At 36.1% G+C, this 25,473-nt stretch overlaps 1 protein-coding gene across 2 annotated transcripts in view; it reads right to left on the reverse strand.

Moving 5' to 3' along the window:
• Positions 1-25,473, reverse strand: part of cop1.L (COP1, E3 ubiquitin ligase L homeolog) — a 93,637-nt gene that overhangs the window by 7,641 nt on the left and 60,523 nt on the right. For both annotated transcript variants that reach the window (XM_018258478.2, XM_018258479.2), the window contains exons 14-18: positions 25,047-25,128; positions 21,286-21,402; positions 10,616-10,733; positions 10,018-10,142; positions 9,057-9,217 (exon numbers count right to left, since the gene is read on the reverse strand). In XM_018258478.2, coding sequence (XP_018113967.1) covers positions 9,057-9,217; positions 10,018-10,142; positions 10,616-10,733; positions 21,286-21,402; positions 25,047-25,128 — 603 coding nt within the window. The remainder of the gene's footprint in view (positions 1-9,056; positions 9,218-10,017; positions 10,143-10,615; positions 10,734-21,285; positions 21,403-25,046; positions 25,129-25,473) is intronic.

The raw sequence follows: 25,473 nt of genomic DNA on the forward strand, positions 1-25,473 counted from the left end.
CCTTCTGAAATCACATTTTGGCAGAAAAGGACAAACACTGTGCCGCAGGCACCTGCTACAGGGTCAAAAATTAGACCTTGCATCTGTCCTTACAGTCTCTGACTTCTTACTGATATAAATGGAAATTATTTATTTTTTTAAATAGAACTTAGCAATATTTAATCGCCTTGCATGGTACTTGCCCAACAAATAAAGCAAATCACACACAAATATGTGCATTGACATATATTTTAAATGTTGTAATCGACTTGACACAAATTTATACAGATTATTTAAACATGAAAAGAACGTGTCAAATGTTCAATATTCTTGCCAGCAGAAATGCGTCCAACACCACCACTTCAGCCTGCTATTCACTGAAATGTAACAGATATGGCAGCACTAAACACTGAAAGGGCTTAGGAGCATGTGTACATATTAAACATCCCTACCAGAATATGTATTGAGAATGTTGAAAGAATGACTGCCTATGTTTGTATATCATCTCGTGTCAGATGGAATCTTCTGCAGTTACTCCTGTTTTCTACCATACTCAGAAATACCGAAGCGGGTTTACTGGGCTTCTGATTAAATTGACCCAAATGTGTGTTTCGTGAACATGATCGAGAGTAGACCACAAGCTCCTTGGGAGTGTGAATATTTGGTAACTTCTTATGAGCCTAAGAAATGTAGAAAGCACACTGGAGAGCAAGTGTAAATACTGAAAGCACCGATGAGAATGTAGAAAGGTTTTCAGCAATATAGTTACAGTATATGGAAACCTGTTATGTAGAATTCTCTGAATTATGAGAAGGCTATCTCATGTAGACTGCATTTTAACCTAATAATTAAAAAAAATTTAATTCAATTTCCTTTTTCTTTGTAATATTAAAACAGAACCTTGCACTTGATCCCAACTAAGATAGATTGATTTCCTGTTGGAGGCAAAACAATCATAATGGGTTTAATTAACACCAGGTCCTGAGCATTCTGGATGACAGGTACCATATCTGTATATTAATATGACTTACTATTTATTGCTATTTTATAGGTGTAAAATATTTTCTTTTCTGCATTTAAACTCCTGCTACATTGTTACCATATTCAGAATCAGCAGTGCGCGGTATTAGTTGCCCGCTATTAATCTCCTCTACTGTGGGCGATTAACCTCTTCCAAATGCTTTCCTAGTAGCGAACATGTGAATTGCCACTGGGGAAACATATTCAGCACAGATACTTTCTGAAGCAGCCCAAATTTTACTCATGAGCTGCTGGGTAAACATTTGGAGGATCTTAGTCACCTGCACTAGAGTAGATTTATCGCAAGGCGAAAGTATGTAATAAATGTGTATTGGAAGTTTCTTCCAATTTGTTTTTCACAAAATGTTATTTTAAGGTTTACAGTGCCCGATTTATTAATTGTAGTTTTATTTTAAGTCTATACAAAGCTTTGCCTACTCTGTTGGGTTCTTAGATAACACATACAGTATTTATGTCCTGAGCTCAGAACGTCTAGCAGAAAAGCTGCAGGTATTTTTAAATAATAACAATCACACTAACATGTTACAGAATTCCTGAAAGTTTAGACAATAGGCAAAAGGTATGTTCAGCACATGCAGTATTCATTGAACTCATGTTGAACAAAGCAGTATTGAGCTCATTTAATCAAATTGGCCTATCAGTTGAACTCAACAGGCAAGTTTGATAAAGTACTAGAAAGCTGGAAATCTATAGGAATTGTGCATGATGCAACTTTGGGATTACAAATTAAAATGTTGATAAATCTGACCCTTAAAACGAAATAATAGTCATTATAAAATAATAATAATGCATTTTTAATGAATAATGTGTTTGGGAAAATTGCTGGGCTTGTGTTATCCATTGATCGCCAGCTCAAGATCTACAGGTATATTAGAATCGACTACCTTCCACAGTTAGAAGGAAGAGCGCCTTTTAGACACCATTAAATTATTTCAACTTTTCTGCCTCCCATATACAGCGATTTAGTGCGTCCTTAAAGTACAGGTTAAACTATACTTTATAAAATAATCTTTCATAATAATTAACACAATCCAATAAGGTTGAATAAAGCTATGATATAAAAATTGATGTTAGCTCATACTAGCTCTTCACATCATTTATTGAGAGGGTGTCAGCAGGTTACTGAGCTTTATACAACAATTTTATAACCAACATGGGTCATATAAAACTGACTTTTGCATTCAGTTACCTTACAGAAGAAAATACAGCCTCAGTATAAATGATTCATTATGGAGCAGAGATGGGGTTGTTCAGATTTTTAATTCCACTAATGGTAGCTTTTGGTGGGGGAAGAGAGTCCAATGAGGCTAATACAAACCCTAGGCAAAGTCTTGCCTCATCTCGAGCAACTTTACATATCTCATCTTGCTATAATGTCAGGATTTGTCTACATTCTGCTCAACCACCTTCATGGCATAGTACTGCTGTAACATTATGTCTCCGTTGCTCTTCCTGTTGTCTTGCAAGATTGGAGTAAATATATGACACCATTCTCCTGAAAATGCTGTTAATCATACACTTCAGGTGTCAGCTATTAAAAAAAGACAGACCACAGCACTTGAGCAACCTTCAATAACCCTGTGCAAAAGTGGAGAATTCTTGCATAAAACACTTTGTATGCTCAGGAGACAAAAGGATATAATTTGCTGGCAGGTTTCTTAGTTGGGTAACAGAACCAGGGTGAGTGGGAAAAAAATAATACATGCAGGGCAAATACGGAATCTGAAAACCTGAAAATTAGATTTTAAAAAAAGGGAATATATTCCCATTAGTACGGTATATATTGGAACCCTTAACCTTTGTAAAGCATGACAGCTTAGATTATTTTTTAAACGGACACCCTACACTACATTTTATTTCAAATGTATCAAGTAGGAAATGGCATATTTGTTTTGGGCCTAAGTAAGTATAAAATAATTATTCAAAATCTTCCACTACAACAACCCTAAACCCCTCAGGTGTCACTGAAGACAGACAAATTAAGTGTCTATGGCCAAGGGAACAATTACTTAAAGCATTCTAGCCAACTCAACACAGTTCAGCTTTTTAAATATATTGGCCCGATTATCTTGCATACCGTAAGTCTTTTACATCAGGCACTCTGCCACTGCTTCAGGCTATCGTACACCAGACTTATAACAACTTTAAGCTTTAAAAAAAAAAAAAGTGTTGTTTTTTATGTCACATTAGGTCAATTGCACAAGCAGTAGTTCTTTTCATCCTGCATATTCCACATGGCTGGAAAGCATCTGTGACTACCATCGACATTTCCCAGGAGACATGGGGATGTGCAGGTGCTCACCAGTAAATTTGGGAGGAAAAGTGCTCACAACCATTAAAAGTACTCAAATCTTGGCTAACCGTGCGGGTTATTGGATTTGTTTACATGTTATGCCTTTATATAATTTATAAAAACAGTGTTACACCATCTCAAAGAGAAAAACAATTATTTAACTTAGGGTGATAAGGATCAAAAAGCCTCCTTCATAAATGCATTAAGAAGCCTTTTGAATACAGAAGGTACTCACAAGCCTCGTGCTACATATATTGATCACCTTTAAATGAACTTTTAGTATGATGTAGAGCGATATTCTCAGACAATTTTCAATTGGTCTTCATTTTTTATTTGTGGTTTGAGTTATTTAGCTTTTTATTCAGCAGCTCTCCAGTTTGCAATCAGCAATTTAGTTGCTATCGTCCAAATGACCCTAGCAACCATGGACTGATTTGAAAAGGAGACTGGTATATGAATAACAATAATCAATAACAATACATTTGTAGCCTTACAGAGCATTTGTTTTTAGATGGTGTCAGTGACCTCCCATTTGAAAGCTGGAAAGAGTTAGAAGCAGAAGGCATATACTGTAATTAAAAAATTACAAAAAAAAAAAGAAGGCCAGTTGAAAAGTTGCTTAGAATTGGCGAAAACTATAGCTTAAAGGTGAACCAGAAAAAAGAAGCCTGAATTCTCACAGAATTACGGGCAGAGACATGCAAATTACTCCTTTATGTCCATGTAGCCAACTATGCATCCAGACCCGCAGATTTAATAGCACAGATACAGCCTAATATTACAAAGACATAAATCCAAATCCGGGCACAAAGCCTGTTTTGATTTTTTTTTATATCTCATCAGTGTAATATATCAGAATACAGCTTCTAAAGGGTTGGACATGAGAGCAACCAAAAGTAAAAATATTAAGTTTAGGATGAAAAGGGACAGAGGGAGCAGATTACCCTTCTTTATGCAAGAAGCATAATGAAAAGCCTTCTGAAAATAGCAATAGAAAGCGTTTAGTGAATTAGCTTTCCTTGTTACAATCTTCAGGTATATTGACTTCAATTTAAGTTTGTTTTTTGCATGGTGTATATACCTGCCTCAACTGGTTGTTTACAGTGGTGTGAAAAACTATTTGCCCCCTTCCTGATTTCTTATTCTTTTGCATGTTTGTCACACTTAAATGTTTCTGCTCATCAAAAACCGTTAACTATTAGTCAAAGATAACATAATTGAACACAAAATGCAGTTTTTAAATGAAGGTTTACGTTATTAAGGGAGAAAAAAAACTCCAAATCTACATGGGCCTGTGTGAAAAAGTGATTGCCCCCCTTGTTAAAAATAACTTAACTGTGGTTTATCACACCTGAGTTCAAGTTCAAAGGTTTTAAAGCCATTTCTAAAGCTTTGGGACTCCAGCGAACCACAGTGAGAGCCATTATCCACAAATGGCAAAAACATGGAACAGTGGTGAACCTTCCCAGGAGTGGCCGGCCGACCAAAATTACCCCAAGAGCGCAGAGACAACTCATCCGAGAGGCCACAAAAGACCCCAGGACAACATCTAAAGAACTGCAGGCCTCACTTGCCTCAATTAAGGTCAGTGTTCACGACTCCACCATAAGAAAGAGACTGGGCAAAAACGGCCTGCATGGCAGATTTCCAAGGCGCAAACCACTTTTAAGCAAAAATAACATTAAGGCTCGTCTCAATTTTGCTAAAAAACATCTCAATGATTGCCAAGACTTTTGGGAAAATACCTTGTGGACCGACGAGACAAAAGTTGAACTTTTTGGAAGGTGCGCGTCCCGTTACATCTGGCGTAAAAGTAACACAGCATTTCAGAAAAAGAACATCATACCAACAGTAAAATATGGTGGTGGTAGTGTGATGGTCTGGGGTTGTTTTGCTGCTTCAGGACCTGGAAGACTTGCTGTGATAGATGGAACCATGAATTCTACTGTCTACCAAAAAATCCTGAAGGAGAATGTCCGGCCATCTGTTCGTCAGCTCAAGCTGAAGCGATCTTGGGTGCTGCAGCAGGACAATGACCCAAAACACACCAGCAAATCCACCTCTGAATGGCTGAAGGAAAACAAAATGAAGACTTTGGAGTGGCCTAGTCAAAGTCCTGACCTGAATCCTATTGAGATGTTGTGGCATGACCTTAAAAAGGCGGTTCATGCTAGAAAACCCTCAAATAAAGCTGAATTACAACAATTCTGCAAAGATGAGTGGGCCAAAATTCCTCCAGAGCGCTGTAAAAGACTCGTTGCAAGTTATCGCAAACGCTTGATTGCAGTTATTGCTGCTAAGGGTGGCCCAACCAGTTATTAGGTTCAGGGGGCAATTACTTTTTCACACAGGTTTGGATTTCTTTTATCCCTAAATAATAAAAACCCTCATTTAAAAACTGCATTAAAAACTGCATTTTGTGTTTACTTGTGTTATCTTTGACTAATAGTTAAATGTGTTTGATGATCAGAAACATTTTGTGTGACAAACATGCAAAAGAATAAGAAATCAGGAAGGGGGCAAATAATTTTTCACACCACTGTATATTCACTGACATTAATTCTACTATATTTTCGGGAACATGTTCCATCCCCCATCTTTCTCCTCAGCATCTGCAGCAAGGAAGTCTTTCAGACAAACTGCCAACAAATTACAAGGCTTCTTTAGAATGATTATGATAGACTGAATTAATATGCATAATCATATTCTGCTCAGTAAAGAAACCTTCAACATTGTTCTAGGAATAGCTTTAGCAGGGCAAAAGTATTGATATCATGATAAAAATTTTTTTAACAGTTTAATGCTATCCTCTGGAGCTTCATGTACACAAAGCAGCTGATCTGAATTCACCATTGTAGTTTGTAGAGAATAATGCAATGCATCCATCTGAGAGCTTTTGCTTAGGAACGAAGTAAGAATAAGAATATGCTGAAGGTCAATGTGGTAAAAAAAACTAATGCAAAAACTCTTTTTTTAGTCTAAGTAAAATACTACACTTGTTCAAAACGATGACCAGGTCATAACAAAGACATTAAATCTCTGCACTATTAGCACATTTTCGTAGCCATCCTATACAAACTTATCAGAGAAAGCAGATTTAAAGTGTCTGTATTTTGAGCACAGCCAGCAAAGCTGTGCTTGGTGTTATAGAATATAAATTATAGCAAGGCATGCTATAGATTTCAAGTGTTAAACTGGCAACACATTAAGATTTACTGGTTTGGCTGAGCCAAACTGATTTGGACTAATCCACTTTCTCTTTGACCAAGGTTGATTAAAGGAGAAGGAAACCCTCTGGGCGCAAAACCCCTCCCCTGTGTTGCCCCCCCTCCCTCCTCCCCCCTGGCCTACCTGTCCCCCTGGGCAGATGCCCCTAACTTGTTACTCACCCCTCTGCGCAGGTCCTGTCCATGGAGTTCACAGTCACCATCTTCTCCCACGCGGATACTGCGCATGCGCCGAATGTCACAAAGTTTTCCGATTTCCGGTGACATTCGGCGCATGCGCAGTAGATCCATACCGGTAACTGTTCCTACTGCGCATGCGCCAAAAGAGGCCGGTCAAAGCAGGAAGAAAACGCGCGTGGGAGAAGATGGCGACTGTGAACTCGGTGGACAGGACCTGCGCAGAGGGGTGAGTAACAAGTTAGGGGCATTTGCCCAGGGGGAAAGGTAGGCCAGGGGGGAGGCAACACAGGGGAGGGGGGAGGGGTTTTGCGCCCAGGGGGTTTCCTTCTCCTTTAAATCTTCTAGCCCTTGGATTAACAATCAGATCATAATACAGATCATAATATAGGTTTAAGTAGGCCCATCACAGAGGCTGACAAAGCCCTTGCCCAACAGGATTTTTAAACCTGCCAATAGATATCTGGGGGCAATAAACTACAGACTCATTCTTTAGAAGGCAAGTTAAGCCTATATCACAGAGCACATAGATAACAAAGGTGAGGCAGAGTCAAAAGGGATCCAGGAGTGTCTAGCCCTGTCCCTCTATGTCCAGATCTGCCCTCTCACGCCAGATCTGCCCATCTCACGCCACACACACACTCTTCATGATCATGTTGCCTACTCTGAAAGAAGGGAGTGTGACGTAGGGAAAATGAATTACAGCTATGGGACTTGTTATCCAGAATGCTCTAGACCTGGGGCTTTCCGGATAACATATTTCCGTAATTTGGATCTTTGTACCTTAAGTCTTCTAGAAAATCATGTAAACATTAAATAAACCCAATATCCTGGTTTTGATTCCAATAAGTTTGGATCAAGTAGAAGCTACTGTCTTATTATTACAGAGAAAAATTAAGTAATTTTTAAAAACTTGGATTATTTTGATATAATGGAGTCTATGGGAGCCTTTCTGTAATTCTGAGCTTTCTTGACCCCATACCTGTGATAGAGTTGCATTATTTTCGCAAATTTCTACCAGCACTGCTGGTAGCCTAGAGAATTGCTGATTGCATGATTAGCCCTAGAACCAAGAGCTTAAGGGAAGGAAATTTTACAATTACAGCAATATAAACATATTACAAAGTTAAATATACGTATTTATATATGGATCAAAGCTTAGGACTGCTGTCATGCGATGTTGGGGTCCTAAGTTCACTTTCAAGTCAGGGCACTACCAGCAAGGAGTTTTTACATTCTTTCTGTATTAGAGTTTTCTCCAGGTACACAGGTTTCCTCCCACACACCAAAGTCAACAGAAATAGAATTCCAAATCCTAGTTACTGATAAAAATGATCATAATGTGTGTGAATGTGATTGCCACTTAGAGACTGTAAGCTCTACTGGGGCAGGGACTATTCTCAATGATGTATATTCTCTGTAAGGTGCTACAGAATATGTGTATATATATATATATATATATATATATATATATATATATATATATATATATATATATATATATATATATATATAATATATATATAAATAAATATGTGTGTATATATATATATATACACATATTTATATATATATATATATATATATATATATATATATATATATATATATATATATATATATATATATATATATATATATATATATATATATATATATATAAAACTATACAGATGGCTTTATATAGCTCCCTCTGCATATATTTTTTTGTGGTGCTACCAATTTATAATGGATTTCAGTGGGTGCTTTTCCCTGATTTCATATTATGTTTTCTCTGAAATTCTGTCTGGAAATTCCCAAAAATGGCTCTGAAGTTGTCCTTTGTGAATTTTATTATTAAAGAAATTAAAAGTACTGACCAGATGCATATTTTGCTACGGTTATGTCTGTAAATAATTGATTACAATTATTTGGCACCTCACACAGCCAAGCACAAATCACTTACTGCTTTAGGTTGTACATGCCCCTCCAGTGTAACAATAATGCTGCAATGCTTAACCCCTTGACATTAACACAGTAGATATTGTATTCTAAAGTAAAACCAGCTAGGTTGCTCATATTCGTTGTTCTAACACACTTCCCAGATTTTACACTAAAATGGGAGTTCTACTATATATGATATGATTGATGTGTATGTTTCTCTTGAGAAAAGCCACAGGTAGTGACAGAAATATTGGGTGATTAATATTTTTTGCTTTGGCAATCGAACTATTGTGATGATGGGTGAGTTCTCTTAAAAAGTTAACTGCTTTTAAGGTATCTTACATATGGGCAACTTAAAACAATTAGCTTGGCAACCCACTGTACTGCACAGTGCTCATATTTATATGCAAACTTACCCCATCAGGGAGTGCACGCCAGCACACGGCGCTTACAAATTCATTGGTGTCATCTTCTTTCCTATCCTTGTCTAAAACACTCTTGACTGTGTCAAATTTGAAAGTCAACAAGGTTTTGGAAAGACCCTTATAATAAAGGTAGAGGGAGTTGTTTTCACTTCCTGTTGTGGCAAAAATATTTAAACATAAATAAAAAATACAAACAGAGTGAAACGGATTGTATATGCTTCTCAAAATCAAAATTAATTTAAACTTTCAAGATTAGTGATGGGTGAACATCACTCATTTCACTTTGCTGAAAATTTGTGAAACAACAAATATTTGTCAAATGCATTTTCAATGGGCATGTTTTTGCGCAACTTTTTTTTTTAAACCAAAGAACCTTTTTTACACTGTACATGGGCATTTTTTCTTGGTGAAAATTTTGCCCATCACTATTCAAGAGCGATTAAGATGGCAGTATCCGAATATATATATATATATATATATATATATATATATATATATATATATATATATATATATATATATATATATATATATATATATATATATATATATATATATATATATATATAATATATATATATATATATATATATATATATATATATTTACAAAACATCAGTCTGTATAAAACTACATTTCAACTTTTAACTGGGCATTTAAAATGCAGATTTATTAAGGTTCCATTTGTAAATTAGAATTTTCAATCAACTCGAATTTAATTTCGAATGTGAGATTTATCACAGCTCGACCCTGAAAACAGTTCTAATTCAAATTTGCCACCTAAAACCTGCCGAGTTCATGAACAAGTCAATGGCAGAGGTCCCTTGAACCATTTGAACCATTTGAATATGTTAATTGCCTTCAAACTTCAAAATTTGACCTTTGATAAATCTGCCCTGGAGACTTTAAAATAGGGTCCATTATTCAGTTTTGATTTTTAATACAATCTTACCACAAGCAATGTAGTCTCCATTAGATGCCAAGCCAACAAAATTCTTTTCATTAATATGTCCCTTAAACGAACGAAGACAATGTGGCCTTGACACATTCCACAATTTCAACTGACTATCCGTTGACCTAAGCAGAAATAAAGAGATAAAAAGATGATTAGCGGACACTGTAGAAATAGGAGTTGTTAATTTGGTCAACAATAGCTTATTTGAAAACCTTGGGCGTTCACTTATTCTATGCAATAGAGGAAAAGAGTAATCGATTTGAAATCCATACACTTTGGTATGCAACTCTAAAATCTAATTTGTTTCTGCAAGAAAAGTGAAGGAGATATTTGAAATAGTTTTATGAAAACCGGATCACTTGACTAGCAAAACTATACGGCATTATACCTGTGGATACAATATTAAACAAAAATAAATAAAAGTAAAGTCACCATTTTCATTTTAATGTTTATTTTTATTTTACACAGTGATCCCTACATACAAGTTTATCCAGTTACTCAAGTGACTCATTGAAACATGCACACTTGATAAGGCCAAAAAGAATAGACAGTTAAGGAGGGATTATCTTTAAAATTACTGTAGTAATAGACTTACGCTGAGACTATCTCATCCCCATTTACAAATTTGGCATAGGAGACTGCTTTGCGATGCCCTTTGAACACCATAATGGGCTGCTTAGTGTTCCGAAGGTCATAATAGTGGACACAGTGATCTAAAAAGAAAATTAAATGGATTAACAGCTCAATGTAAATGTGATATAGATTATTATAAATGGCACTTCTTTCACTCTTAATTGTTGTTAAAATTAGTATGGGAGAATAAACCTAAACACAATTTCTTAACCTAAACACCAGTGCTAAGCTAATAGGGCCTTAATTACCTTCAGTAGCCATTCTATGCCATAGCTACAAACGCATGGTGCAGAAATTCACTTTTCTCTTTCTCTGTAATGTAAACCATTACATAAAAAATTAAAATTTAAAGTGACTGCAAAACTACTAGAAAAATCTGTGAAAAAACTAGTTAAACCTTTACCAATTGCACTGGGTTTTATGCTTTCTAAGGGGCATATTTATCAAGGGCCAAATTTCGAATTGAAAAAACTTTAAATTCAAAAAGACCAACCGAAATTACAGTCACAGTTTTTTTGGGTGGAATAGGTCCGTTTTTGTTTGAATAGGTCTGTATTAGGCCAAATTTGAATCGTTTTAATGGAAGGAATAGCGCATTTGATCGAATTCGATTCATAGGTTTTTCCCCCCAAAAAACCTTAGATTTTCCAAAGTCCACCAATTGACTCCAAATGGGTTCTAGGAGGTCCCCCATAGGCTAAAACAGCAATTCTGCAAATTCAAATTGAATTTGGACTATTCCCTAATCAAAGTTTAGTAGGGGGTTTCCAATGCTGTACCAAAGTCTCTAATGCTATTTACTTATGTGAAAATGAGACTTAACCCTTTAAGTGCCAGCAGAATTTCATTTGCACTCTATGCCAGATGTTTTTTGAACATTTTATGCACTCTCATTTTAGGGCCTTTTCCTTGGGGGATTTTTTAGTTTACCTAAGAAAAATTTTTTTTTTTTTTTCGGGAGAACCTGAGCTTTCTAAATCTGCCTGAGGTTTTGTGTATTTCCACTTCTGGGACAAGATTTAGAGCTGAATAATTGCAATTTTTCACAATTTAGGGATTTATAGCAGAAAAATATTTTATTTTATGCACAAAAATTGAACTGATTTGGAAAGCCTCAGATGTCTTGCATGTGCCAATACTATATATATATATATATATATATATATATATATATATATATATATATATATATATATATATATATATATATATATATATATATATATATATATATATATATATATATATATATAGTTTTATGAAGATTCCTGACTTCTATAGATCAAAAACTTCCAGCAGTAAATTACCGGATTTCAAAGCACTAAAGTAGAATATGGTGCACTTTGGATTTCAAAGCCAATAAATCCTGGAATAGTAAGTTTACTCCAGGAAACTATATATTTTTTGAAAGCTACAAATTCTGTCGAATCCAAAATTGGTTAATGTCTTTCTACTCCTAATTACCAAAAATGTCTATAAAAATGTATGAAAATTCAGATAATCACCTTAAAACTTTCAATTTGCAAGTTTGTATCTCCCACATAGCAATAGGTACCAAGAGAAAACATTTTAAATCTGAATGCCAGGGGTTTACTGAACAGTTTGATGTCCACTGTGCATAGGATTACCAAAGTATCTGGCGTTAAGAGACCCCAAAATGAAGTTAGCGCATACAAATTGTCCTGGAGGATACTTGAAAAATCAAACATTTATTGCTTTTTTGCAGGGTTAAAAAAAACACAAAAAGATATGTTGACCCCCAAAACCATATATTTTTAGAAAGCAGAGAATTCTCATGTCTGACACTATGTCTGCTGCAATATAAGCACCCGGTATGTGTATTATGTGCCAAAAGACCCCCTAACAGAATGGAGAGCCTAAATAACCATATATTTTCACAAAGTTCACATTCTGACAAATCCAAAATGGGTAAATATGCATTTCTACTGTATACTACCAAACTGCAAAGCTAAAAAATTGCAGTTTTTCTGAAATTTCAGAAAGTTGTCACAAAGCTTGCATTTTACCCCATTATATGCCCCACATTTGTAACGTACAAACAAAAAGATCCTAAATATGAAAGACAGTGGTCTACAGAAAAGTTGATGCCGAGTATGCATAGATTTACCAAACTATGTGGCGTACAGAGTCACCCTAATGGATACAAAGCAGGTAAGATTTCCATGGGCAAAAACAAGAATCAAAGAACAGTGCGGAATGTAATAAAATCACTAAAATCCAATAAAATCATTAAAATCAACACTTTTTCTGCCTCGTATAATCAGAATCACTGTTTGAGTATTCAAGCTTTTCAGACAGAAACAAGCTATCTGAAAATGCACCAAAAATGCCAAAATTGCAATATAATCCATAAAATAACATCCAAAACATATTGTGCAGTGCAGTTTGTGGATACACTATTCCCAATGGCAATGACATTGTTTTTATTCAGGCAAAAAACAGATGGTAGAATCTACAATCCGTGGCACTTAAAGGGTTAAAGAAAATCTAGTTTATCAATGCCATGGCCTGGGGAGCAAAAATCAAATGCTAAACAAACAGAAAGATCACAGTAGACTGATGGGTGCCCAGTAGTAAAGAAGCTTCTATAAGGCTGTAACAGATGCATGTTTTAGTTATTCAGGCATGGGAACCATAATATGGAACAGATATCAGATCCCATACCTGTATATGTTAGTGAACTGATTGGAAGGCCTGGAAGTGACTACAATGTAAGACCCAGTATGATGTTAAGATACTGACCATATCTACTGCTTATCAACTGAATTGTATTCCACATGAGTCAGCTTTTTAAAACATCTTAAATAATAAGTAATCTGTTTTTCCTAACATTATTCTAAACAGCCCCCAAAATAACATACCCTTTCTTCTGCATTCAATTTATTTCATTTCTCATCACAGCCAGCTCAACTATAGCTCTATTATTCTTGTCTAAAGCAAGCCCCACCCTTTTCCTTTCCAACTATAAAGACTTCAAAGAAGAAGTGTCTCCGTGTTCCCCTATGATGGATACATGAAAAATTCACAAGAGCAGAGCAACATAAGAACAGCCTTGAATAAGAGCCCTAAAACGAAGGAACTCTACTCACTTGACCCTTCTGTTTTATGTCTGTATGGTTGAGTTGGACAGATTTGAACTAACTTCAGAGAAAAAAGTCTAAATAAATTTACTAATTAAAAAAAAAAAAAAAAAAAAAAAAAAAAAAGACCAACTGCTGGAAAATATCCAAATTTTGATGACCTTCTCAAGATGTATGGGGTAAATCAAACAATTCTGCAAACCAAGCTAGGGTAGATAGATGGTTAAGTATTTGTTCTAACTGCCACACACAATACACAAAGAACAGAACAAATCAGGGAACACATACATATTGTGCATACGGTCACCAACAACTATAACAGTTTTAAACTTTCAGTTGCTTAATGAAACCTAGGGCACTGAACAAAAGACTTGGGGCATATAACCTGGGGGTTTGGCCTACTATTCCTCTGGTTAAAGCAAAGTGAACCAATGCAATTTATAGGGGTACAGGTATGGTATCTTTTATCTGAAACCCTATTATTCAGACAATTTTGAAATACGGCAATGCCATTTTTCATAAGGCTTTTATAAAAGAATTCTATTTCTCTGTAGTAATTAAATGTAGTACCTTGTATTTCAAGATAACCAAGCTAGAAACAGTCATATTGATGGATTAAAATGTTTTTAGTAGCTTTAAAGCATGGTGCTACAAATTATGAAAATCTCTTACCCATAATACCCCACGTTCCTAAGCTTGCTGGATAATAGATCCTATGCCTGTACTAGGGTAATGTAACTCTGCCCCGGCCCTCCCTAAAAGGTTTTGCTTTAACATTATTTTAATGGATGTATATGAAGAGTAGTTTTGCCAACGTCATTCTCGCTGATCGATAAAGAAACCATAAATATGTCTTACAATACTAGTCTGAGAAAACACTCACTTGAGTAATCAACAGCACACATTGATTTATTCAGAATAACAAAGAGAGCCAGAGCACAGTGCCAAGATTAAAGTCTCTCTCTAACCTCTTCAGCCAAAAAAGCCATCATTGACAACAGAAGGTAGGATAATAAATGCACACATATGATACACAAAGCAGCCCAACAAGCAATATGCTGTAAAGAAAAATCTAAGAATAAAGGAACAATGCTAGGCATAGGCAACGACATGCTTTGCTCAGGATAAGCGGATATATATGCAGCTGCACTGTAGCATAATAAATAAGACCCAAATGGTACAAAACATGGCTTTGCTTTTCTCTAAACTGGCTTCCCCTCTAGGGCTTATCACCAGGATACTTTGTTCAAAAGAAAATAAGGAGCTCTGAATAAATAATTCTCCTTACGTTCATGAGCTGCAATCTTATATGTGGACTGTTTGTGCAGGCCTAACCCGCCTGTAACCCAGGATGCATGTGTGGATGCTGGCCCAAAAGCGCCGACCTACGGTTCCAGGCCAGCAAGCACATCACTAATTGGCAACTTTGCCTTTTAGCAGAAGCCTTATTTACCGAGCTCATAAAAAGAGTGTTTAAAAGAGCAGTAACACATACAAAAAAAAGTGTTTTATATGTATTTAAATATAAAGATGCAGTTCCCCTGCACTGGAAAATTGCATATTTGCCTCACAATCACTAGTACAGGTTAAATACGCTACCACAGCCAAATAGGAAAACCGGTAAAATATTTGTAGCTACCTGATCAACCGATACTGTACATACTTGTTAACGTTATTGATGCTTTAACAACAGACAACTAAAATGATGGTAGAACTGAATTCCAGTAACAAGTAGTCCTGGAATCCTGGTAATCAGCAAGTTACAATAATCTAAGCGGAAAATGAGAAAAAGTGTTTAGGCTGTTTCTTGAGTGATGAAAGATAAGAAGTGATTAAATACTTTGGCAATAGTTTGGCTGGGAGGTGTAATAAAAATATAAATGCAGCGAGCCTGCCTGGTGAGATGAAAGTACCACTGTTACAATGCATTTGATAGGGTTTTAAGAAGTATTTTGACATCAAAGAGTACAGTCCAACCTGATCCAGCTCTTACATTGGAGTCATTTGTCAAATAATAATAACAAAACAGAACCTATCCACAGCATATGTATTTATATATCAACAAGGTGGGTTGCCCAGAACAATAAGAAAGCCATTTTATTAACTTCACCCAAATGTACCAAAAAGATTTTTATGATTACCGTATATACTCGAGTATAAGCCGACCCGAGTATAAGCCGAGGTACCTAATTTTACCTACAAAAACTGGGAAAACTTATTGACTCTAGTATAAGCCTAGACACAACTACAGCCCTGTCTCCCAGCAGGGCACATTCTGCCAAAGCGACCCCCCAGCGATCAACCGGACTTCTTTGCAAAGTTGATGGTGACAGAGAATTGCCAAACGGATTACTGTGTGCATTGTCCCACTACCATGTGCAGAGGGTGCTGTTTGATATTGCCATCACTGTTAATCTTTCGTATAACCAACAGAGGGCGCTGTGTGATATTGCAGTCACTGTTAATCTTTCATATAACCAACAGAGGGCACTGTGTAATATTGCAGTCACTGTTATTCTTCCATATAACCAACAGATGGCGCTGTGTGATATTGCAGTCACTGTTATTCTTTCATATAACCAACAGAGGGTGCTGTGTGATATTGCAGTCACTGTTATTTTTTCATATAACCAACAGAGGGCGCACTGTTATTCTTTCATATAACCAACAGAGGGTGCTGTGTGATATTGCAGTCACTGTTATTCTTGAATATAACCAACAGAGGGCGCACTGTTATTCTTTCATACAACCAACAGATGGCGCTGTGTGATATTGCAGTCACTGTTAATCTTTCATATAACCAACAGAGGGCGCACTGTTATTCTTTCATACAACCAACAGATGGCGCTGTGTGATATTGCAGTCACTGTTATTCTTTCATATAACCAACAGATGGCGCTGTGTGATATTGCAGTCACTGTTATTCTTTCATATAACCAACAGAGGGCGCACTGTTATTCTTTCATACAACCAACAGATGGCACTGTGTGATATTGCAGTCACTGTTATTCTTTCATATAACCAACAGATAGCGCTGTGTGATATTGCAGTCACTGTTATTCTTTCATATAACCAACAGAGGGCGCACTGTTATTCTTTCATATAACCAACAGAGGGCATTGTGGGATATTGCAGTCTCTCCCCAAGTGTACTGTTGGTATAGGAATGATTAAAAGTGACTGCAATCGCAGCTACTCGGGTCGGATACCGCTGGCCCGAGTATAAGCCGAGGTAGACTTTTTCAGCACGCTGAAAAACTCGACTTATACTCGGGTATATACGGTATCTGTATAGATGCACCTGAAATTGCGTCAGCTACATGATATATCTTACAGTATATAGAATGAAACTACACTTTAGATTTTGAAGAAATCCAACCTATTGTTAAGCATTTTTTAGGAAGCAGCCTTTTACGAACGTGATCTCTGTTGATTGAAAGAGATTTATCAGCTTGGCTTTCACAAGGACCCAATGAATTAACATATTTTGTCAGGCTCAGGCTACTCCTGAAGATTAACCTCTCTTAAAGAAATGGCAATGTCCTCTTCTCTAAAATAAACATGGACCCCTGGCAGAAAGCCTGGATACACCAGCTTGCTAGATGCTCAATTGTTTCCCAGCCCTTTCGGCATGGTTCTTTGGCTAGCTAAAATTAGTGGCTTAATTATTAATTGATTGCTCTAGCAATGAGTGCAGTAAGCACACAATATTGTTTTTCTCACTTCAGTCACACCTCTCCTGCCACATCAACACAGACAAATCTCTTTTTTTTTCCATTGGATGTCCCCCCCCCCCCATTTATTTCCAATGACTAAAGCTGAATGTCACTGGAAAGTATTAATAGGAAAACACAGAACAGCTGGTCGAGCTTTAAAGGAAAACTATACCCCCCAAACAATGTAGGTCTCTATTAAAAGATACTGAGTAAAACAGCTCATGTGTAAAACCCTGCTTCATGTAAATGAACCATTATCATAATAATATACTTTTTTAGTAGTATGTGCCATTGGGTAATCATAAATAGAAAATTGCCATTTTAAAAAATAAGGGCCACCCCCTGAGATCGTAAGATTCACTGTGCACATATACAAACCACATGTAAGGTCACATGAGCCAATTAACAGACAGAGTTCTGCCTTTTGCTTCCTCACTTCTTCCTGTTACAATTAGTGTTGTAGTATTTCTGGTCAGGTGATCTCTGAGGCAACACAGATAGAGTCACGAAATGGTGGTTCAAGGCAAGAGATGTAAAAAGGGCAATATTTATGTAAATATATATTCCAGTTTGGTAAGATTCTTTAATATGTCATTCGATTTGATATAAATTATCTGTTGCTTAAGTATTAATTTTGGGGGTATAGTTTTCCTTTAAAGAGACAGCACTGCTACCATCCCATATGGAAAAAGTGAAAAGAGAAAAAGCCACCTGGGCCTAAAGAAACACTCACAAATAATGTACAATGCACAGCAAAAAAACAGGAACCTGAAAAATTTGACACTTTTTTCAAAAGCAATTTTTATAGGCCATACTCCTTTGTACCATCTCCTTCCTGCTCTGAACATGTAAATTCACCAATCCTCTAGGCCTGCCCCGAGTGCTAAGGTGAAAATCCAACCAACACATTAAGATTTAGCACGATTACATACCTTATTCCTTTACATGTGCCCCTGCTATGATATCCTGTAAACATACACTGATGACAAATGTGTCAAATAAATTAACTTCATTTTCAGATTAGCATTTCCCAAACAGTACAAATCCAGCTTTGGGAAAAATGGTTTAATTAGGGTCATAAGGGGCATAAAAGGAGAATGAGGAGTAGCAGCCACTTGGGGCTAGGGAACATACTGTAATGATTGTATTGAGCACAGTGTCCCCTGCAATAATTTTGTAACCTTCTTTCTTGACAGGGTCCAGCCAATAGCTGGAGGTTACAAATGACATTCAGCCTGTTCTAGATAATGAGCTTGACACAAGAAGTGGGGGGGAGGCATACACACATCCTTTCCGTTTTTTCCTTTAATTGTATTGTCAGAATCATTTGATGTGGCAGCCAATAAAAATATCAATGAATAAAAGAGGGCATGCACTATGATGAAAATTACAAAATTAAAGTTAGAGTTGTATACAACAGCTAACAATGGAATAAGCAGTTTTGACTGTCAGATACTGTATATTATCAGTTTTTGTTTTATCTTGCAGTATATGCATTGCACAAGTATTTATCCCTAATATTTTATGTGCACAATAGCAGCAGCACAGTCTACACACTCTAGGTAATGGGTTTTAACTTCTTATGAATGTACAATATCAGATGAAAGAGACCTGAATGGAAGTTTAGTTCTTAAACAGCTTTATGGGGAAAATGGAATAAAAGTTGTAAACAGAAAAAAAACCAAAAAACCAAATAGGCGTCAGTCTATTTATGGCATTGCAAATGTATTTGACACGAAATGCAAAATCCTTTGTTTCTTCACCGAAATTGTCAAATGTTTTCATGACGGAGGCGATACAAGGCATCTGCACGCAAAACAAGATGACACTGCTAGCGGCAAGGGGCTGAAATCAGCATTCAGATTATATCTGTCTGATTTCGGCCCTGTCTGGCTTTAGCCTTAATTATATACAACTGGAGTAGGTCGTGGATTACATTTTCAATCTGTCAATTGACAGATTGCAGTTGAAAAAAAATGTTTATTGCATACATGTACAAATGCCAAAGGTTAATTTGATCAAAAAAGTGTGGCCAGTTATAGCTGGAAATTATCCACCCTAAAATATTTTTCATGCACTCTTACTGAAAAGAACATTTCCTACATATTTGCCAAACTAACTAACTCGCGGAAGTTACATATAATTTGCTTTCCATCATCCTCTCTCAAAAGTAATCCATTCTCAGCAAATAGAGTACAAATAGGATCAAACATTGGCATAAAAATGTTTTTAGTCAAAAAATGGTTTAAAAAGTGTGCAATAAAAGTTATCCCAGGAACCACCCTGTAATATCTCTTAAGTAAGCAGGTAAAATCCATTTCAATGTTAAAAGTAGTAATATTGCAGTATAAGTTATAATCACTGGGGGTGCCAGATGTTAACCATCTCCTGATGATTACAATCTCTTATCAGATACCCTGGAGGCACTGGCCCTGTGTACTGAAAACTGCATCTGGGCTCAGTTAATATCTGCAGGAGCAGATAGTCTTCATTTGACCGAGCCAGGTCATGCACAGCAGAGTTAGCTTTTTGCTTAAAGTTTGGTTTTTCCTTTAACTATTCAGTAAAAAGAAGTTCACTCAGTGTTGCTCGCACAGACGTACTCAGGGCTGGGTTAGTTTTCATCTAATAGGAGTGCAGCCCAGGTATTAGCTAGATGATTATAAAGTCCTTTAATAAAAAAAGTTACTCCACAAATTAACTTTTTTCACAACCTTAAAACTGGTATAATACAATAAGGTCAATGGGGCTGAGTAGAAAGTAAAAGTTTGTAAATATTATTTAATTCAAAGTCAACATATTCCACAGTGCTTTACAGAGATGATACATCATTCACTTCAATCCATGCACCAGAGGAGCTTACAGCCTAAGTTTGTAACAAATAGACACACTATGGTGAAACCAGGAACCAATTAACATGGCTGTACATAATTTAATTAGGCGTGTATTTTGATATACAAACTACTTTTACTACACCACAAATTAAAAGTCAATTTCACAATTTCAATCAGAAAAAAACAAAAAACAGCTTTCGTTTTTGGACAAGAATTACACACATGGCCACACATTACACAGCTTGATAAATAAAAGCAGATGCAATGGAACACCATATTCTGGATAGGTGATCTATAGTGTATCTTAGTAAACCAAGTAGTTTTATAGTACATCTTAAACAGGCCACATTCTATGGGTCGACTATTGTGTATAGGACATTATAGACAAATAGCAGGGGACCTTTTTACCCATAAAGTGGATCACCGTACCAGAGGCCATCCCTTTAGACTAGAACAAAAGAACTTTCATTTGAAGCAACGTTGGGGGTTCTTCACAGTCAGGACAGTGAGGTTGTGGAATGCACTGCCTGGTGATGTTGTGATGGCTGATTCAGTTAATGCCTTTAAGAATGGCTTGGATGATTTTTTGGACAGACATAATATCAAAGGCTATTGTGATACTAAGCTCTATAGTTAGTATAGGTATATAGAATTTAATTAAAAGTAGGGGTGTGTGTATGGATGCTGGGTTTTCATTTGGAGGAGTTGAACTTGATGGACTTTGTCTTTTTTCAACCCAATTTAACTATGTACCTATGTATATAAAAGATGCAATGCAGGTCAAAACACTTGCCTCATATGATCATAAAAGTTGTTGTAAACCATGCTTTACAATAAGTTTATAATAATTCACAGTCCCTGCCACAAGACAAGAGAGTGCACCCAACGGAGAGACTGCGGATCAAAACTCATGAGCCTTCTAACCTTCTGGCAACATGTAAGAACACTGTAAAGCATTTTTCCCAACACATATTTCTTTTACCTGCACAACCGAAGGCTAGATGGTAGCGAGAGGAGGGGCTGAACTTAACACAGCATACATTTGCTTTGGCTTCAATACTTGCAACAGAGTTATCCAAGTTTGTGGACCACAGCTTTACTGCAAAAGAAGAAACACAAATAGCAATCTTTAATTAAAGTACATTCTCAGGTATCACAAAATGACATTTGTTTCAAAATTTCTGTGGCTAGGACGGCTTTCTATTTTAGGAAGTCCTTTTCCAAGTGTACAGCATGTGCCTCAGTAAAAACCCACAACCACAGAAGACTGATAATTACTGAAAACCAATAAAAATATAAAAAAAAAAAAAAAAAAAGAAGACTGATAATTTGGGACATATGGGAAGCAAGTGGTGGGGGCAATGCACAGATGTTCTTTGTTGTGTTGCACCTACTGAATCAATGCAATGGATATATATTTCTATCATACACAGCATGTTGCATTTCAGTCCTGATGGGCGTCTTTTTCAAAGAATATAGATTTTTCATATTATTAAACACTTGTACCCACCCCTGAACATACAATTGGTGCTATGTGACATCATCAGTCATGATTTAATTAAACACAATCATAGTGTTTAATATAAATATCTTTTAATTGAATGTAAAAAGAATTCAAGTTCCTTTTCCAGCTCTAGGTGGAATTATTAGTAAGTAAACATATTCGACAGCACTGTGCAATACACAAGTGTATACAATTAAAATACAGATCACATACAAAATAAAAGAGGGGGTAATCCAATGCTTCATATGTAGACACTGACCATTTATATTGCAAAAGCGTAGTCCACAAAATCATAGCAGGTTTCACCCCGCAGCTATTATGGAGCAATTTAACAATACGTGTAACTTTTGCCCAGGTCTATTCACCAACTGCAACCAAATCATACACTTGTTTTGTAAAAAGGCAACAAGTATGCTTTACTTGCTATACTTGCTATAGTTAATAAGACATATAGCAAACTTTGGAATGTTTATTACATTACCCTTATGCTATATGTTATATATGTCACCATGCTCCCATTTTTATACTCAAAGTACTTGCAGAAAGGTATGCACAGTGAGTATCCACAAATGAAGCACTGTATACAAACACACCTTCATTTATTAAAGTTTAGTCCAATTGCTGGTTTTTAGTAGTTTACCAACTAAGGGAGGGTTCAATGTAGCTAGGGAAATGGTTTTAAAGGGGGTTGTTCACCTCCACACTTTCCGTTTTCAGTTAGTTCACCAAAACTAAAGACTTTTCTCAATTACTTTCTATTTGTGACTGTTCTTCTAATATTGAAGTTTAGTTTAATTTTTCACATTCTTATGTCCTTCTGAAACAGCTTTGGTGGGTCACTGGCTCTGTAAATTGTTCTTAATTGATACATTTAGTTGATAAAAATCTTTGTCCCTGCTCAACAGAATCCCAGAGTTTCATTAAAGGCAGCTGTTAGAATAGATACAATAGTTGCTAATATTCCACAGATGCTGCTGAGAAATGTATCAACTAATGTAGCAGATACCAAGAGTTCAGAATCTGCACTTAGATTACTAAACTGCCAGACTGAAGCACAAGAGACAGGAACAGTATTAAAACGTTAAACTTCATTATTGCAGTAACATAAAAAACGGAAAGCATCTGAAACGGCTGAACAGAAAAAAAGTGTTTGGAACACTGAACAACTCATCAAATGTGTATTGTGCGTAAATGTGTCAGAAGTCCGTGCCTCTACAAATAATCAAAACGCAATTGCATTTAAGATTACAGGCATATTTGTGGATGGCAGTATTGTATTGTGTGTTCACATTAACCTCTTTTATAACCCATGTAAACCCTTGTGGTGTTGACAATGTTCAATATAGCACAATTTTGCTGTGTGGGTGGCTACAGAAGGATCAAGCATGCCATGTTTTGTTAAGCCACATGCTTCAGTAAAGTCTGCTCCATCTGAAGCTGAATGACTTCTTTTTTTTGCAGAGGGTTACAGAGTTGTTTTTTGGTAAATGGTACTTTATTACAGAGTGAGATCTTTGTTCCTACAAAATGAAGCCTTTTTTAATACAATTTACTCATATACCATAATCATATTTAAAGGCTTAAGTAGGGGTGATGAGAAGTTAAAAATCTTAAACATTTAGCTTTGGAGGAAACAAACATTAGCATTGTACGCAATATATAATTTGTGTTCTAAATCCTGCAAGCATCCATGAGGCTACTAATGGAAAATTCCCTTTACAAGGGATTTGAAACAATTTTTTTTTAAAAAAAATGATAAATATTATAATGTACAAACACTGTACAGTCAGATACCAGTTGTACATTTATTTTTTGGCTAGCACACAACGAATATGCTGCTAACACGTGAGCATTGCATCTGCTAATTCATTAATAAATTATTGCCAGGCGAGATTCACCCAAGGTTGCTAGAGCTAAATTATCCAGAATTGTTGCACATATTTTTTAATGGCAGTCTGTAAATGTGATTCAGTACATAGCATTAATTTGCTTCTCCCACAAAGATATCATGTTGTTTCACAAATTTTGTTGTAATACATTTCTGAAATTCTTCTACAGATCTGCAATGCAGTATTAATTAATCTTGAAGACAAAGAGACAGACATTAAGGCAATTACAATACCAAGCAGATGAAGCAAATACCTCATAAACTCTCACTAAGGGCAATGACACAGAGGGTGATTTAGGGGCGATTTTTAGTAGCCTACAGAAGGCCAAACTGGCCAAGTATTAACCTCTTTTATAATGTCTTTAAAGCAAGAATTCAAGTGCTCATCCTGCATTCATCCTGATGAGAATGTAGGATACTCTGTTGCAACTGCCTTCTTTTAACAATAGCCTATAAGTATGCAGAAGTGAACACCTGGGATTATGGACTCGGGTTTATGATTAATTAAGATAGACATCTAATTTTAGGGCAGGTAGCTGGCACCAGTTTAGCTTTCTGCACAATAAAATAAACATAACCCCAAGTGTGGCTCATTGATTTGATTTTACTCATTATACATGGAAACACTGCTTGCTGTGTTTGGGGATATCATATAAAATATTTAAGATAAACTATTTGTAGCAGGTAAAACTAGGTTAGAAGATACATTGTGTTAAACTAAACTACTAGTCCTAATGGCAGAATCAGTATGTGAAAATGGAAAAAGACAGAATGCAAATAGCTTGGAATACATTATTATGAACTAGGCAGTGTATGTTTGGTATAAGTAAAGATACGTCCAAAAAAACACTGACCAACTGCTGCAGTCTGTAAGGCCTGTCCAAAGGGCCAAAGTGCTGGAATATAGCCCCCAGCTCAAAGGGCACATGTATCAGTTTCAAAAAATATATTCTAAAGCATTCTATAAAAGTTAAAAAATTTAGTTTTTATTTAACATCAAGTATTAAAAAGTAGGCATACAGACCAATTGGTCTGTTACTTTTTAATACTTGATGTTAAATAAATTCTGATGCTTTGGAATATATTTTTTGAAACTGATATAAGTAAAGAAACGTCTTGATTCATGCAAAAAATTCTGGGATGATTGATCTCAACTTGGGTGAGCGCATTAATTGAGAATGCAGTAAAAAGCCAATTGAAGAATGTATTAAAGTAAACATTTTATGAAAATGGTTTGCAGATTCCAGAAATTAATAGAACTAGTTTTTTTACTATTTTTAATATCAAATTTACAGGTTATAACCTGGCAGGCCATCTTCAAACACCTCTTGATATAACTTGGGTTACAAACCTTTGGCATCATCTGAACCGGAGGCCAGGAGTTTGGGATCCATAAGATTAAAATCAACACTCCAACACCTTTTCTCATGTTCCTGTTTGGAAACAAAGAAGGATCTGATTTGTTTATAACATCATTGGGGGGAATGATGCACTGTTTATAAACAAGGTTTATAGATGTAGCCGGTGAACCTTCCAATTTATAATGCTAGTCCTCAGAAATGAATGGGCATAGTAGGCTGAACTATAACACACAGGCTCAGCAGGCAACTAATGTGTCAATAACTATTGAGAAAGGGGCTTGCTGTGCCTATGAACAAGCTTTTGGCTGTAACTGCACATACACCAATGCAGCTTTGCTTGTGGGAAGGAACACTTGCAGTGGGAACTAATGTCACCTGAGTGAGACTTAAAGGGAGGTTCAATCTATGATTCTGGTG

Source organism: Xenopus laevis, chromosome 4L (genome assembly GCF_017654675.1).
Source record: "Xenopus laevis strain J_2021 chromosome 4L, Xenopus_laevis_v10.1, whole genome shotgun sequence".
NCBI lineage: Eukaryota > Metazoa > Chordata > Amphibia > Anura > Pipidae > Xenopus > Xenopus laevis.